Below are 18610 nucleotides of genomic sequence, written 5' to 3' on the forward strand. Positions count from 1 at the left end.
CCTAAGATGTAAGTATACATTGTAGTCGAATTAAAGGACAGATTAATCTTGACATTCTTGTTAATATAGATTAAGGACATATTTATTTTGAAAAAAAAAAAACAAAAAAAAAAACACATGCTATTGCTTGTAAAAAGTATGACCTTATTCTCATACATTATTCCTAAAAATACATAATTTGCTTTAGAAACATATTTTATGGCAACATTTCAATTGTTTTGGTAAATGGGAATACAAGTGCTGGAAAGGTATAGTTGGGTTTTGGACTTTAAAATGTTGGTATAAGTGCATTTCTCCCCCACTTGATTTTTTTCTCCCCTAGTTGCCTGTGTTGGAGGCGAGCTGTGCAGGGCCCAATCCATGCCCCTAAAGGGGCAGCATCACAAGCAAGGAAGGTGGCTGTTTTTTAAACAAATTGCATGCTATGTCAGTCCGTTTTTATTTTTTTACGAATCCTCAGAATGAAAATTATATAAAAAACGTATTTCTTTCGTGCATTTCATTAATTCTATGAAAGCAATCTATTGAAAAAAGAAAAAAACAACAACTTTGCATGAAATTTATCACGTTGGGTATCACATGCTATATAAGTCACTATCAGCACTATTACAAGCTTGAAATATCAAGTCAAGTCAAGACATTTTATTTTTGTATAGCCCTGAATCACAAAGAGTCTCAAAGGGCTTCACAGGTTATTACACTATATTACACAGACTATTTCTCAGATTATTATTATACATTCCCCTGTTCTGGAGCCGACGAGAAGAGTAGGTTATTTATATGCTATAGAGTAGAAGTGAGTTTTAAGCTTAGATTTAAACATTTATGTCATTTCTTTGTTTTGTAATTTTCCTTTGTGGGGTAAAGCTCGGTTTTGGTTTTAAATATGTATTTACTGCATGGAAAAAATGCTTACTTAAGGCACATGTTTATGCATAAGATTACTCCCTTTCAGTAATTAGTGGTGTTAGATGCTGTTTCATTCACCCATTCAAAATATTCCGACAGCAGAGTAGTCACATGGTACATCATTCTCCACAGGATACGCTGCATCCAACTTAATCATTTTAATAGTAGGCTAAGATAGCTACTATAGATACATACATAATTTAGTGTGTTGGTTATAAAGCTTATGTGAGGCTTTTTATTTTTTGCGACTATAGACAAATTTGTTTTTTTGGTTCTATACGGCTCTTTTAACATTTTGGGTTGCAGACCCGGGCAGCACGGCGGCGCAGTGGTTAGCGCTTGTGCGGCACAGTTCATGTCATGGGAACCTGTCGTGGGTTCAAATCCAGCTCCGGACTTTCTGTGCGGAGTTTGTATGTTCTCCCCGTGCTTGCGTGGGTTTCCTCCGGGCACTCCGGTTTCCTCCCACATTCCAAAGACATGCATTTCAGGTGAATTGGCCGGTCCAAATTGTCCCTAGGTGTGAATGAGCGAATGAGTTGTCTGTCCCTGTGTGCCCTGCGATTGGCTGGCAACCAGTTCAGGGTGTCCCCTGCCCACTGCCCGATGATTGCTGGGATGGGCTCCAGCCCCCCGCGACCCTCCTGAGGATAAGCGGTACGGCTGATGAGATGAGATGAGATGAGGTTGCAGACCCCTGCCTTGCACAATACAGCGACATCTTAGTATGACACAGTGTCCCTTTAAGTAATAAGTATTCCCAAAAATGTTTGTAGTTGATGAGTTAATTCAGTTTTTAATATTGGACATTTGCAAAGAATTCTGCATAGGATGCCAGTTTGTTAATTTGACTTTTGCTGTGCTCTGTTGTTTGCTGTTTATTCAATTATGAACTGTTAACATCATTGCCATTATCGGGAAATTATGTTGCTGTTCGGTGATTTTAATACCCTTTTTGGCAGATCTGATTTCTAACCTAGGAGATTTAATGAAAAGGAAAGGGGAGGTCCTTTGAAACAGGCTGGAATCTCTTATCTAAGATTTGACTTCTCTCCTTGTCTTATGTGCAAGTTCAAAATCCTTTGATGAATTATTTCCTTATTTGAGTGTCAGTGCTTTAAATTTATACAGTAAATGGTAGAATAGATTATGCTTGTATTTAGCTAAATATTTCAGAAAGACACAATTTTAACCACAATACTGCAAAATTATCTTATTTGTGTACGTCTTAAATGGCGAGTGAGGATGTGGTGTTTCAAAAGTTTACGTACATCAAAACAAAAAAGGGGGAAACTTATTTGTGTTAGCTACCAAAACGTACCTAAACAGTGTGCACTTGCTGTCAACATTATTAATAACTACGAATTACCAGTCAAAAACATTAGCATTTTCATTAGATTGCGTTTTAGTATGTACGTAAGGAAAAACATCCCAAAAATGCCGTCCTCGCACATATCCAACTGCACAAAATGCAACAATAGATTTAAATGCACATACATGTCAAATGCCCAAAGCAGCAGGTCAAGACAGGTGCATAAAAAACAATAACCCAGAAACACCCTCTACCAGCAGACTTGCCTGGGGCTCGATGAGTAGGTTTATGCATAACAATAGCGCATGTATGTGACTCATGATGACATCATCAAACGGCTAGTTCTAATCCAACTAAATTTCTTCTAGTGAGAAAAAGCACTCACACAGACTCACACTCAAATCCAAGGTTGTTTTAGGTCACTCTGTCTGACCAGTATCCTCTCACATGTTCCCCAGAGGTTACTCTCAACTCCAACTGACCTCAGATGACAGAAACACCTTACACCAAATGTAAGTGGGCTCTGAAATTTGTCCAATGAACTCATTCGGTCAAACACACAAACATGTTTCACATAACAAGGTAATTGCGTTCCTTTACTTATTATCGCCGTTTTAGGAAAAGTCCTGACTTACCTGTAATTCTACCATTGAAAGAAAGAGAAAAGAGACAGGAAGTGTATATTGACAGAAGAGAGCTAAGAGTGGAGAAGAAGTCAACTGCGGCGCTTTAGCATTTAAGCCTCGGATGATCTTTCCAAACTTACAGATTTGGGTTTGAATGGCGGCTGCACTTCTTTGTTTTCCAGTTTCTCCCAGTCCATGTAGCGGAAGAAGCTGTGGTCCCTGATGTCTCTCTCCCCCTCTGGAGAACAGCCAAGTCGCTTGGCTGGATGTTTGGTCATCAACTGGCCGAACAGAAAGCAGAAGACAATCGACGGTATAAGCTATCTGCCTTTATGGCACATGGAAGATTTGTCTACTTTATTGTTTTCTGTTATTTGTTTGAACGGTTTAGTGCTGTTGACATTTAAATGTTATTTGCCCAAAAATTTCGCTTTCAATTTCATTTGCCCTCCTACGGACCAGCCGGCAGAGATGGAAAGTTGCGTCATGGCTGTTATGCACTTTCTGGACAAATTTCAACATATTACCTATTGTTTTCTCTTATTGATGTTCACTATGTTTTGCGTATTGTTACCCAATGCTAAATTTAGTGCACCCTGGTCATCCTGGAAGAGGGATTACTTGTGAGGCCTTTTCTCAAGGAATCTTATTTTCCTCATGCTGAGTTTTTCCTTGCCCGCATGTTGGTTTAAGATCAGGGGACGATGTAATTGCAACCTGTGCAGAAGTTTGATTCATTTTGTGATTAAAAACTATACAAATAAATGTGACTTGACTTGACTTAAAGTATATATTAAAATACAGTGCAATTTGTAACAAAGAAAATGGACAGTAAAATAGAAAAAAATATAAAATAATAATTTCTGACGGTTGATAATTTTGTTGATTCCCAGAGACTGTGTGTATTATTTAGCACCTCCCGTCATAGAAACATGTATTTAAAAATACTTAAAGGTGGAGAAATTTGCATTAACTTTATACAATATGAACCTCGCCTAGAGCAGGGTTTCTCAACTGGTGTGTCAGGACGCAAAAGTGGGTGGCGGACCTAACTTCAGTGGGTGGCAAGGCTTTGCCCTGGCAAAGAAAATGCTAAGAAAAAACAGAAGGTCAGTGACACAGTAGATTGTGATAGTGCTCTTCTTTATCTCTTCTTCCTCTTCAGTCAATCTGCGCCATCCCAATTTTGTTTAAGAGGGATCATGTCTCATTTTATTGTGATGGGTCCCAATAAAGTTAGTGGTAAGGGGAGGGAAAAGTGGAAAACTGAGACAAGTTGAAGAAAGAAATCATTGAAAAATACAAAAATACTGTACTAATGTCTGGCATCAAATGGTTTTAAAAAATCATATTGCTGGCTTTTTTTTCTTTTCTTTTTTTAACCAGTGTATTGATTTATTTTATCGACAAAATTAAGTCATTATCTTTGTTCAGGTACACGTTTTATGAATACTTTGGGTACGAACTTCTTTTAACCCCAGAAAATCTAAAACTTCACTAAGGGCTGGGCAAAAAATGGGAAGTAAAATGGTCTCCTGTTTGGTCTCTGAGTCTCTGTAGTTTGTATGCTTTCTATTTTACTGCATTTGTACTTCATAAAAGGAGAAGTATTTTGATCATTCTAAGAATTTATTATTTTTTTTGCTACTGTTATCTTTTTTTAAATACTTTTCTTCGATCACCCTGCAACGCCTGCATGGACCAGCTGGCAGAGATGGGAAGCTGCGTCGTGGCTGTCATAGACTTTCCGGACTAGTTTACAGGCTGGGGGCGTCGTTGCTGTCATGCACTTTCCGGACAAATTTTCAACATGTTACCTTGTGTTTACTATGTTTATGTACTGTAATGCTAAATGTAATTCACCTTGGTCATCCTGAAAGGGGGATACCACATGTTAGGTCCCTTCTTAAGGTTTCTCTTTATCCTCACGCTGAGGTTTTTGAGTTGTTCCTTGCCCGCAATTTGGTTTAAGATCAGGTAATTGTGTCAATGTAATCCTGTGCAGTCCTTTGAGACATTTTTGTGATTAAGGGCTTTATAAATATTTGACTTGACTTTTTTTTGACTTGACTCGATCGTATAATAAAAGGGACATTGTATATTACTTAACACCTCCTAGTCGTAAAAAACACTACATTCTTTAAAAAACAATATTGATTGGAGTAATAAGCAAGAATACATGAACCATATATCTTCATGAAAATAAATATTTGCATAAACATGCATTTTTTATACTCGTGGGTCAAATATTTGTATTTATTTTAAATGAAATGAACCTCAACTAGAGGTAGCCAAGATAATAATGTGCTATCTTGCTGCCACAGGTACCACCAGAAATAAAAAACCTCAGAAAGGGCTGGACAAATAAATGAGAAGAAGCATGGTGTGGTTTGGTTACTTAAAATCTTTGTAGTTTGCGTTTTTTCTCATACTTTGTACCACTCCTTTTTTGTTGCACTACACAATACATCAACACCTAGTGGTCAAATCAATCAATCAATCAATCAATCAATCAATCAATCAATCTTTTAAGTGTCCCTTTAAGAAAGGTACTAAATTCCTTCAAAATACTGTTTTCTGATTTTATTGTGCCAATTTTTTAAATTTCTATTATTTTTTTACTTGATCACACAAACATATCAACGGGAACATGGAAAATACTTAAATCAAAAAATGACCCCAAAATCCTACTAAAATATGAAAAATAAATGAGCAAGATTAAAACTTCTCAAACTTTCTGTAGCAGTGTCATAGATGTTCAGTATTTTGCATCCGGACTGTAAATGTATGGCACAAGCGATGGAGCAACCACTGGCTAATTTGAAATTGGTCATCACTCTAACTTTGTCAATAACTTGAAATTAGATGCTTTAGGGCTCCTGTTTCCTCATGATGCTTGGAGATGTTTTTTTAAATGTAAATTAGCCCCACTGTTATGATACAATTTGCTTTTTTGGTCCATTTTCTCCATAGCACTCTGTGGTGAATTGTGAAAAATACTGTATATTCTTTCTATAAATGCTTATCTTCCATATGTCTTTATTCATTTGGCTTTGACCAAACTGTAACAGCTCTTGCGTATTATCCAGGCTGGGTATCTGGATCAAATGCAAGAGGTGTTTCTACAGTCTAAGTTGCTAAACTTTCAGGTTCATGTCGAATACAATACAGCGATAATTTTATTCAAATCTATTCATCCATCCATTGTCTGCACCGCTTATCCTCAGTTGGGTCGCGGGGGTGCTGGAGCCCATCCTATCTGTCCTCGGGCAGTGGGCAGGGGACACCCTGAACCTGTTGCCAGCCAGTCGCAGGGCACACAGAGACAGACAACTCACTCGCTCATTCATACCTAGGGACAATTTGGAATGGCCAATTAACCTGACATGCATGTTTTTGGAATGTGGAAGGAAACTGGAGTGCCCCGAGGAAACCCACGCAAGCACGGGGAGAACATGCAAACTTCACACAGGAGGTTCGATCCCATGACCTCAGAACTGTGCCGCACACGCGCTAACCACTGCGCCGCCATGCTGCCCTTTATTTAAATCTTTTAACAAAATATGTCCCTAAATTCACAGATAACGTTCAAGAAATTAAAGAAAGGCTCATGATTTGAGAGGTTATGGAGAAATAAAAATGCCTCGATTCAAACAAAAAGTAAAGCTTGTGTGTGTCTGTACGTGGTGTGAATCTGAAACGGTCTGAGTTTACAACTGAAAGAATGTTCACAGGTTTAAACTGATCTAGAAATAGTTGGTCTAGTCACACAATGCAATCCATAGGTCTTAGTTGGCTCAGTAATATATGTGTTTTCTTACCATTATCGGTAGTTTGTCCTTACCATTGTTGGTCATTTCTCCTTGGTCTTTTACCCTAGACATCATTGATATTTTGTTAGTACATGTTTATACCATTATTGTGTTAAAATTGTAAGTTTGAAATGTAAATGGTAAATGGTCTGCATTTATATAGAGCTTTTCGAGTCAATGAAGACCTCCCAAAGCGCTTTACAATGTGCGTCACACTTACCCATTCACACTCACACACCAATAACGGCCAATGTCGTGACAACAAATAATGTCAATTATTTGTTTTTCAAGGAATGGCTCTGTGTTATTGTTTTGATTTAATATGTCTTCCCTTCAGGGGAAAAAAAATGAAATAGGGGTAGGCATTTAAAAGGTTCAGCTTCAGCGTACTCCCGTTGGGCTCATGTTTATGTATATATTATTGTATCCTAAATTTGTTATTTTTAGTGCAAATATTTTGTGTTTCCGTTGGTAACTTGTTGACGCTGTTTTTTGTGCGTGCTGTGCCCAAATGAAGCCTCAATCAATGCATCCATCCATTATGATCCATCCATCCATCAATCCATCCGTCAAACTTTACATAAGCAGAGCCTGTAGATACAAGTGTTCCTTCTTTTCTTGTGTTTTATTACGTTTGTTTTCCATTAGGCGAAATAAAAGATCACTTATGACGTCTGTCCAGGAAATACCTAAAGGACAGCGGCAAGACCAGTGACGTCAGTTTGTTTGTTTAGGTGGGCGGTGCCTCCCTGAGGAGAATCAGTCATAGCTCATTACATGAATGGTAAAATAACATTTTTCACGGGTCAGTCAACAACGCACACACGTATGACGCTGCTTGCACACAAGCACAACTAAGTCGCTCACACATATACACTTACTAAGTAAAAACACAAAAACATAGAAAGGAAATGTTTACACAAGACATTACAGTCGGCTGCTTCCATTCTTGTTTTCCTTGCACCATTTTTCACATTTTCAACATTCGATCAAGAAGGGTTATAGTCAGATTTTTTATTGGCTCTTTGTACATTTGACTTTGACACCTCTGGTATATGTTCATTACAAGACAAACTCACAAGCTTTCTCTGGGTGCTTCGGTTTCCTCTCACATAAAGTTGGGCCCGAAAATATTTGGAGGGACACAAGTTTCTCAAGTTGGGCTCTTCATGCAACAACATTGGACTTGATAGGACTTAAGCCTTCTCCATTCGGGCCCCAGTGCTGTGGAATGCTCTTCCCCCTAAGATTCGATGAGCAACCTCAGTGGAACTGTTTAAATCTAAGCCTAAAACACACTTCTATTCTTTATCAGATGAATAATCTATATTTTATGTTGACAATATCTGTTTATTATTTGTTATTGCAACATCCGTTGCAACCTGGTCATCCTGGAAGGGGGATTACCTCATGTGCGGTAAATGCGTGCTCGATTAGGTTGAGATCTGGAGATCGATTTGTCCATTGCAGAATATGTCAACTCTTTACCCTGATACACTCCTGGGTTTCTTTTGCTGGATGCTTTGGGTCATTGTCCATCCGCACGGTAAAGCACTGTCCAATTAACTATCCAGCATTTGACTGAATTTGAGGAGAAATGATATCCCTGCGTACTTCAGAATTAAACCAACTAGTTTTATCTGATGTCATCAATGAACACGAGTGACCCAGTGCTGTTGGAAGTAATGCATGTTTCACAGATGATGTTGTGTGCTTTGGATCATGTGCTGTTCCCTTTTTTCTCAAACTTTCTTCTTCCTATCATTCTGGTACAGGTTTATCTTTGTCTTGTCTGTCCATAGAACACTTTTTTAGAACCAGGCTGGCTTAGTTTTTTTTTTTTTTTTTTGGCAAAGTCAAGTCTGGCCTGTATATTTATGGGACGGATGAATGGCTTTCACATAGCGATGAAACCTCTTTATTTACTTACATTAAGTCATCTCTTTATTGTAGACTTAGAGACAGATACTCCCACTTCCTGGAGAGTGTTCTTAATTTCAGTAGATGTTGTAAATTGATGACCATGGAGAGTATTCTGCAATCATCCGTGGATGCTGTTTTCCATGGAATTCCAGACCTTTTTGAATTCCCAACCTCACTAGTAAAGTACTTTTTTTCTTCGAATGCATCATACTGTTGATTTGACTTCTCCAAGAATTTCAGATATCTCTCTCATGGATTTTTTTTTTTTTTTTTTTAATTCTCAGGATCTTCTGCTTCAGCTCCATTGAACAATAATGTGGAGTCACAACAATAGCTTTCATGTGGAAAACCATCCATTATAGGCACAGCATATCTGCAGTAACACTGTCCAAATATTTTCAGGCCTAACTGTACTAAAATCATGTACGGTTGGTCAAATAGCAAGTCAAAATTGTCCCTGGAAATGAGTGTGGGACTGTACTCTGCAATTGTCTGGTTATCAGTTCAGGTTGTCTCCTGCACACTGCCCCAAGTCAGGCACGCCCGCAAGCTTAACATTGATAAACAGCTGGAAAATAAACAAATGAAAACGCATCATCATAAAAATTAAACGTTCTTTTGCCCGACAATTCAATCATTTGTATAATAACCCATCATAGTGTGATCTACATGTGCTTGTATTTCCGACATTAGTGCTGCTCCAATTCATAAAAAGTGGATTTATTCTCTTATGTGGTGTGAGTGTGTGTGTGTTTTTGACTTTGTAGGAACAAATGTATTCAATTAGTCTATGCTGTAAAGTCATGCCAAGTTGAGGACAGGTACCTTACAACATGTCTCTATAGAACGTAGCAGCAAATGTATGCACTTCTGCTAGCATGCATTTGTGTGTGTGTGTATAACCCTTTGCCGGCTATAAAATATAGATCTTGCTTAGGATACATTCAGGGGCTAGAAACATCTCTGATCACTCTCCTTTACACATATTTTACTGTTGTACCATTTTATCATATATTTTATCCTTGAATTATTTCACCTAGAAACAAGCAGAAAAACGTGCACTGCATTGTATTGTATGACTGCTAATGACATAATTTTTGAAATGATCCATTACTTGGACCGGAAAACATCGCACCACAACATAACAATAACACCACAAGCAATAGTCAGACGTTGTCTTCTTTTCTGTGATGTGCAGGCAAGACCATGATTTTTCTTGTAAATGGAAATATCATGTCAGGCTTCAAGTAGCTTGTATGCCTGCATTGCGTCGTGGGGATGGACGGGGGCGAGCTTTCACGCTTCAATGCTGATTCACTACAACCCAGTAATCATCACTAATACATAGCGCGCCTTTGTACGTGGTTGTATATTTCTGGGTGTGTCTGTAACCCAAAGAGTGAACATTGCTGTCGTCAATTTGCCGTGAAAGCCCAAGGAACCGTATGAATGCTTGAATGTCTTACAGCAGGGGTCTCATACTCGTGGCACAGTGTCCAATTAGGGCCCTCAGGATGATAGTTGGAGGCCCACGTCTTAATATTAAAGTTAAATGGGACAGTGTGTATGATTTCACCACTAGATGTTGCTGCATTATCTCATGCAACAGAAAATATGTGCTTAAAATATCTCCTTAAAGCTTAATGCTATGCTATTTGTTTTCATTATTTATGCAATTTTGTTACGTTCCCTCAGGAAAAAGAAAACGATACGTTATATCAGGTCACAGATTTTGGACGTGCATATGTAGACTGATGCAAACTAGAACCGCATTTAAGATAGTGGTTGTCAACTGGTCTGACTTCAGGACCCACCAATCCACTCTAATGACAAAATAATAGCCAAATTAAAAGAAATCCACTTCTCAAATGTATCCAATGAAATGATTGTGCAGTTTAAAGCAGAGATACTACATATATTCACCTTTTTCCAAAAAAACAAATGACCAGAAAAATTAAAACAACTTCAGGTACGTTATATACTCACACATTAGCCTCCATCACATATCAGCAACCTTTCAAAACTGCTTTAAAATAGGCACATACTAAATGAAATTCAAAATATGAATAAAGCATGTACCTAAACACTGCTAATTATTTAATTTGGTAGTTGATAAAAATCAATATACTGGTAAAAAGCTAAAAATATAACATTTTTAACGGACACATTTAATGTGCCTTACAGCAGCACTTTAATGGCAGACACTCATACACCATTTTTGTATCTTGAAATGGTTACCTTCTTATCGATTGTTGTTGTCATTGTCTTCCACTTTTCCTTCCCCTTATCACTAACTTTCTTGGTACCCATTCTTATGAGCAGAAAAAGGAAATAAAACCAACTAAATCACAAAGGAATGAGATGTGGTCCTTCAATTGAGATGTGTTCTCACCAATTGACTGAAGAGGTGAACGAGATGGATTGATTGACATTTTTATTTTATTCAACTGATCAGAATCAAAGTTATAATTAGATCAAAATCAATAGCTTTGATAAACATTGAAAAAAATAGAGGGAAAAAATGGCTGACGGGAAAGAGCCAGAGCTTATCAAACATAGAGTCTGACTCGTTTAAACCCAGTGGAAAGTGGCACAGCCCAGTCAGAAAGAGGTTTCAGTTTAACAATCCAGTCTATTCTGAAAAGTTCCCACAGCTTGAAACATTTCCTTAGTGCAGTGCAGTGTGTGCTCGTTTCTGGATGTGAAATGAAAGTAAAATAAAAAAAGGGTAGAGGCAGAAAGAAGAACGGGGAAGGAGAGCGCTTATAACGGAGATGGAAGCAGGACAGATAGCAAAAGTGAACAATGTTGTTTCACTGCGCATAAATGTTCCCTCACAATAGTTTTAATTATGCAGATAATTTTGATGTCCCCCTCTTGCAGGCTGGCTCGCTCCATCCACTCACCTCCTCCCTCTGCTTCCTGCCTGCTTTTCTGAAACAATTTTTAATCTCCACCCGTTTCTATTCTTTCAGGGCTGCGTGTGAAGTAGGAAAGAATATTGAGATCGTCCTGTGGTTTATGTGCACACTCACCCCTTTACAGATCGCCACTGCCTCCTTGGACATGGACTTGGGATAGGAGACGTGGTGCTCCATGATGGACTGAAATAACTCATCCTCGTCCTCGCCGTCAAATGGAGGCTGGGTTATAAATCAAATGCACAAGTTAACAAAGCTTATTTCATGCTATGACTTATGATTTACTACCCCTAGTAGAATAAGTATCCATTAGAGAAAAGGTAGGCAACCCGGTCCTCAGAGGGGCCGCATATCTTGCATGTTTTTGGCGGTTTCTCTTCTTCAACTCTGGTGAGTTAAGCTAAAGTTGAAGCATATTCAACTCTTGAAAAGCTTTACGTCAGACTTAGAGCTTCTTCCAATTGCATTCAGGGGAGTTAAAGAACAGACACATACAAAAACATGCAGGAACTTCTGCAACATAGCAAAGCAATTCCGCCAGGATAATTGATTTCAGCCGCTAAAGCAGAGCTAGCAAAAATGTTTGAGTCCCGGGCAACATTTGGTTAAAATATTTGGCGCAAGGCCCAGGGCAGGATTGATTGACTAACAGATTAGATTTTTTTTTTTATAACTATCGATAGCCTCAAATCAGATACCTCAGCAATACATGAAGAAAAAAGGTAACGAAGGCCAGTGGTCGCTAACCTTTTGAAAGCTGAGAGCTACTTATTTTGTTACTGATTAGCCTGAAGGGCTACCAGTTTGAAATACATCTTTCTCTAAAAACCTATTTCATTACTCATTCATTACTTTTTAAAAATCACATTTTTAATTAGATTGTTATTTAACACTTATCATGTTAATAATTTATGTATATATACATAAGGTAGATAACATTCTCATGGGTGGCGTAATAGTAAATAAATGGCATAAAATGTGTGCGTTGGCTGGAGGGCTAGGGGTCTTTTTGGGGGCTCACAATTGAATTATGATTCAGGGATGTAAGATTTGATTAGAAAATATACATAAGGTCTTTTTTTTCTCTAAATATTTTTTTCCTTTTTTTCCTTCTCTAAGATTTAATCTTTTGTTGTGTCAACTTTCCATTTGAAAAAAAAAGCAAAACAACAATTGAATTCATTTCCACTACAGTTTATTTAACTTGGGGAACCTGACCAAAATAAGATACAAACACTAATTTGAATGATTTGATGATTTAAGGGTCTTTACACTTTTCAAAATTATCTTTAATGAAAATGTTTATGTGAATATGGGACTTTCACTGTTAGATTTAATATTTAATAAAGAAATGAGCTAAAGCTCTTTTTATCTTCTGCAAAGACACCCATGTGCTATTTTTTCATTTGGTATTTTTAGTATTGTCTAAACAGCACGTCCGTGACTTTTAGTTTATGTAAAATAACATCAGGATGGTATTGTTCTCTGGTTGATTAACGGCAGGCAGCAAAGAGAGCTACAGTTTTGCGAGTGGCGTCTGACGTTAGTCACAGCCAGTTTAAAACTGCAAGTCATTGTGAGCTGTATCGTAGCTCATTTTTCTCTTGTGCTTCCCTCATCATTGTGTCAAGGGCCACATAAAATGATGTGGGGAGCCACATTCGGCCCTCCGGCCATGAGTTCGACAGATTTTGGAATACAGTGATCAACCCTAGCATACAAAACAGCAAAAAGCAAACCAAACATGATGTGGATGATGATTTCAAGAATCACACTATCTCTTAACAAGTATGAATGCCTGAGTAAGGGAAAACTCATTATTGGATGTAATTCAATTACTCAACCTCTCAGTACACATTGCCAAATACTAAAGACTAACAAAGTGAGTGTTTTTTTGGGGGATGTTGAGGAAGCCATGGAAACAAATGTTGTTTTTTTATAGCGGCCCTATCAACTTTGACTTCAATATTCCTTTTATCTGACATAGACAAACATGTGCACACATACCTGTCCAGCCAGCATTTCATAAAGAAGAACGCCATAGGCCCACCAGTCTACAGATTTTCCATAAGGTTGGTATGCTATGATCTAAAACAGATTGATCATTTTGATATTGGCAGAATAAAGTGACGTGGAAATATTCAGTCAGTCATTTAAAATAACCATAATGTGCTTATCATACAATTAGAACAGGCATGAAAATGGGTCAGAGCTTAAAAGGATTAGAATGGTGAGAAGGAAATACAGTATTTATTTTTGTATAACGCTCACCCCTAATATTTTTGTTAAAAATTGTTTCAGCTCAAACGAAATATCGAAAGTGACAAATGTTGTTGAAAACCTGCGGCCATGATTTAAATGATTTATTGACAACTGTGAACATAATACCAACATTAAATTTGTATTGCGTGTTACACATAAATAAATACATTACTCCTGCCCTACTACACTGATTTCAATTCATAAGCACGCCCTCTAAGGGCCCGGTCACACAGCCGTTTGCGTCTGAATCACGGCCAGAAATTTCTGCCTGTGAAGCAGACGCTGTTGGACGCTTTGAGATCGCCATATAGACGAGATACAGCAGTGCTTTACACGCGGTCGGAAATTCAGTTTTGCGCTGCTCAAAACTTTAGAGCACGTGTTAACCGCGGGCGGTACACGAGGTAATAACGCGGAAATGACGCAGAACGACGTGCTCTGGCCGCGGCCAGGGCGTGGTTACACATGGGTAGGACGCGAAATTTCAGCGGGTAATCGTGGGTGGAGCACGGTCATAGCATGTTCTGCGCCTGTATCGCGGTGTTATTACGTGAAAATAGCGTGTTACGCGTGTGACGGTCAAACGCCTTTCTCCGCGTATATACAGCGCGATTTGCCGAGCACATGTCAGTTGTGCTCGAGACGTCAAGGGGGTGGACATGGATCCCCGTCACCGTAGTGACCTTGTCTTAATCCATTTTTATTTCATGACATTTCTTTTCATTTCATAACAAGATAATAAAATAAAAATGAAAAACTATTACAATAATAACATATTGGCTTCTTCGGTGCCATAGCTTGAAATCTTGATATTCACGGGACTGTGTCCTGAGCGGTTATGATCTCTACAGCCCGGTGTTATGCCGAGAAATGCATCCTAGCCGAGATTTGCATCCCCTCGCTACTACAACCACTTTTACCTCGTTTTATCTCACTTTTAGGGAATGAAATGGCAAACATATAACCAAATCCACTTCGTCTTGCATTTGTTGGGAATGTAATACAACATAAACCATTCCGTCTTTGTTTTTGTTGTGAACGTAATCGAACGGTAATGCACACCGTATATAAATCTGCCAATACGTTCCTCCCCACCTCTAAATATTTTGTCCTCCAATCAATTCAAATAACGTAGGTCATCCTTTTTTACTTCAAAACTGTAAATTTATCAGAAAGAAGAAATATTTTCATGCCTGTTAGAAGAACAAAGTAGCAAATGTTACCTCAGGTGCTATGTAGTCAGGCGTTCCACAAAAAGTCTTGGTAGTGATCCCATCATTCATATTTTCTTTACACATTCCAAAATCGGCTATTTTGATATGGCCCTCACTGTCCAGCATCACATTGTCCAGCTTGAGGTCTCTGTGTGGAAATTCGGAAAAACATGAGGTCTCCGTCGTAAAGAGTTTAGAGAGAAACTTCCGTCAAGGGGTAAATGTAAATTCATAAATGTGAATTTGATTCATTTACAGCAGGGGTCTCCAACGACAACTGAGGTGCCTGCAGACTTGTCCTTAAAATAATTCACCAATGACGGGTCATTGTGATTTTGTAGTAAAAACGATTTTTTGTGTGGTTGATTGAGTCTATTCCGATAATTAACCTGGTAATAACATCGTAACAACATATTAAAAATATGATAAGTTGCTATGTTAGAAATGCGAATTAAACTGGGGGCCCTTTGCGCTGATTAGGAACAAAATGTATCTCTCAACTTAAAAAATTGGCGACCCTTAATTTACAGGCATAGAAACAATTCACCATTAGATTAAAATACTGGTAAAATGCAATTTGGAAATTAATTTGCTTTGAATGTGCGTTCTGCTTTGTTTTGTCTGAAGCCTCCTCAACTTCACTTTAATTACACACCGTACATCAATGATTTGTATACATTTGTAAGAAGTCTCTGCACACTATAGATTATTTTTCCATTCATGGAAAATAAATTAACAGCAAAATCGAGCTATTTTCAGCAATTTCACGGGGCAATCATTTTGCTACTTGCAGTCCAGTAAATGACATCAGAGCTGTCCAGGGTTCCGATAAAGACCAATCACTGTTCCTGTTTTTTCCTAAGGCAGAATTGTGATTGGTTATCACCTGACGTTTGACTCGCTGAGATGTCCTCTTTACTCAACAGCAAGTGTCAAAATAGCCGGTCACCTAAAATCGAGACATTTGTTTTTAAGAATATTGTTTAAAACTTATAATTAGGCATAGCCCATGTTATTGTAAAGAAACATTTTTTGTTGACTTCGTTTTTAAAAGCAGTTTAAAGGGACATTGTGTTGATTTAGAACCTTCTAGTGCTAAAAAACTTCAAAAAATATTCATTAGAATAATAAACAAAAATACATGAACTATTTTTAACATAACAAGAGGCTCCCCTAGGGGGAACTGACATGATTGTCTGTGATCTGCCACAATCTAAATACAAATGTGCGATAATTTATAACAAATAAAAAATACCAACATAAAAGTACATACAATTGTAATAGAAGTTTTTCTATTTTATTAAAAAATATCATTAGAACTTGTTATCTAATTATCAAAAAGAAAAAATTAAATATTTGCACAAATACTGCTGTACAATACAATGATATAATACATAAACATGTTTTCAAAGGGAGTAGGTCGATAAATTTCAGACTACGTCCCAATAAAGCGAGTCTCTAGGTTATCTTTATCAAAAATTGTGATTTTTTTTTTATATAGCTGCAAACTAAATGCTTTCTCTGGACGCTCGAGTGTTGACTTTATTGAGTTTGTATAGTGTGGTCAGTTGGGTTGGATGTAAAACTGCATTCACTCTTTAATATCTTCTATACATTTTCCCCCTACTCATTTTGGAAGAAACATGCTTACTGTTTCAAATGTAACCCATGTGTAAAAAGTTTGCCCGTCTTGATCTGACTTGGTCTTTTGGATGACATTAACTCTGTAAGTCTTGACAAGCGATTGTTAATAGTATGGATTTCTTGTCTTGAAGACGTTACCTGTAGATGATGCCCTTTTGATGCAGGAAGAACAGCCCGATGGCAATCTCGGCAGCGTAGAATCTACAAATGAACAGCGCAGAAACGTCCCGCAATTAGAAAGAGGCCAAAAGAAAGGACAGGCTGCATGTGTGTCTGCAGAAAGGTCAGTGCTGTCTCTTCAAGGCCAGCTGATAAGATCAACAGTCTGGACACACTGACCACGCAGTCAAGCACACACGCGAGGCTGATTTCTCAGGCCACGTGGAATCGACAACTTGTCCGTAACGTGCTTGGAAAAAACGTCAGAAGACATTTTGAGCGATGACGAATATGCACACAGTTTCGTGCTTAATCTGTGAACAGGAAGATAGCCGGGGGGCTGCTGTCGCACAAAGCTAATGTGACCTTATCCTTTTTAATGAAAACTTGTACGAAATTTAGGGTAGGAGGGGTCCAAATACCATCTGTGGACAGATGGGAATTATGGGTGGGCGATACTAGGAATTTTGGTATTATTTCGATCCACGTAAATGCAGGGTAGATTCTGATCCGATCCGACCTTTTTGTCTGAAAACTGTCACAATTATTGAATAATTAAAACCCTCCACATTTGAGTTAGAATTACGAGAAACACAAAAAAGTGTCTTTCTCTGTTTAGGCAAAAAGAACGCAGAACACAATGCACAATGAAAATCCACAGAACATAAACTAGCGATAACCAAAACGTAAAGCAGCAAGGTGTCCCTGTGTTGGTTTGAATCATAAGCGGATATACATGAATAATCATTTTTTAAATACTCATAGGTTGATAAATTTGAATCTATTTAACATAACATGAGCCTCATTTAGAGGAAGCTGACATCATTGTCGGGTATCTTGCTGCTACGGATACCCCAAAACCTCAAAAAGGCTGGGCGAAAAATGTAAAAAAAGCATGCAAACTTTTTGTTCAGTATTCTTCCTCGCACTTTTTAGCAAGTCACGCTGTCACAAGCATTAATAATAAGTAGTTCTACTGTATCACGATGTCAACAAGAAAAATAAAATAACTTCCATTGCACGATATTTAGAAAGCAGTGCAAATAAAGTGTAAACTCAATTGATCCAATTTGAAAATATAATGTATGTATAATCTTACAATTCACTACAGCATTGTTATTGTGCTAGTTAAAATTTATACAAAATATTGATCCCACAACAATAGTATTGATCCGATTTTGGTTTTAGGTAATATCGATAGTTGGATAGATTTGCTCGCCTTTAATGGGAAGTTTTTTTGTGCTCAATTCAAGTTCGTGCTATAACGAGCAGCTTATTCTGTCAGTGGGCGTGTTGCTCATGGCTGACCGAGTCGACGCTTTGTTGCATGCGGCTACAACAACTCAACGAGGGCGGACAAGATGCGCTTAACAAGATAGGCCCTGATTGCGGTTGAAGATTTTGAAACCGTCAAAACAATCGCCCGACGGTCACATCGCCGGGACTGAAGTCAAATAGGGAGGATGCAACTAGAAGTGACAGCATGTAACATGCTGCATGAAAACTGAGAGACCTTCCTTTCAGTCATGAGTCGGGTGGTAAATTGCTGAGAGATATCACTGACAACTGTTCCAAAGCAAAGCCATGTGGTTCAAATTACCGGTATTAAGAGTAGCATGGGCGCACTCAGCATTCTGTACCCTATTATCCGCACTATAAGGCGCAACCGGATTATAAGTTGCAGCCTTCAAATAAACAGTCTTTTATCATACATTTTCATACATAAGGCACGTGAATTTGAGACGACTGTAAGTGCGACCATGTTTATCCATGTATAGCTGTTGGGCAGTGTATACACTTATGGTATACTGTATATATTAGTGAAATG

At 38.1% G+C, this 18610-nt stretch overlaps 1 protein-coding gene across 3 annotated transcripts in view; it reads right to left on the bottom strand.

The window, feature by feature from the left end:
• prkcbb (protein kinase C, beta b) overlaps positions 1 to 18610 on the bottom strand; it is a 134420-nt gene that overhangs the window by 30520 nt on the left and 85290 nt on the right. For all 3 annotated transcript variants that reach the window (XM_088333973.1, XM_088333965.1, XM_088333956.1), the window contains 5 exons: positions 16762 to 16824; positions 14989 to 15127; positions 13511 to 13591; positions 11618 to 11725; positions 2988 to 3128 (listed from right to left, as the gene is read on the bottom strand). In XM_088333973.1, the coding sequence (XP_088190099.1) occupies positions 2988 to 3128; positions 11618 to 11725; positions 13511 to 13591; positions 14989 to 15127; positions 16762 to 16824 (532 nt within the window). The remainder of the gene's footprint in view (positions 1 to 2987; positions 3129 to 11617; positions 11726 to 13510; positions 13592 to 14988; positions 15128 to 16761; positions 16825 to 18610) is intronic.

The sequence above is a fragment of the Urocampus carinirostris genome, chromosome 1 (genome assembly GCF_059441175.1).
Source record: "Urocampus carinirostris isolate Australia breed hairy pipefish chromosome 1, RoL_Ucar_1.0, whole genome shotgun sequence".
Lineage (NCBI taxonomy): Eukaryota > Metazoa > Chordata > Actinopteri > Syngnathiformes > Syngnathidae > Urocampus > Urocampus carinirostris.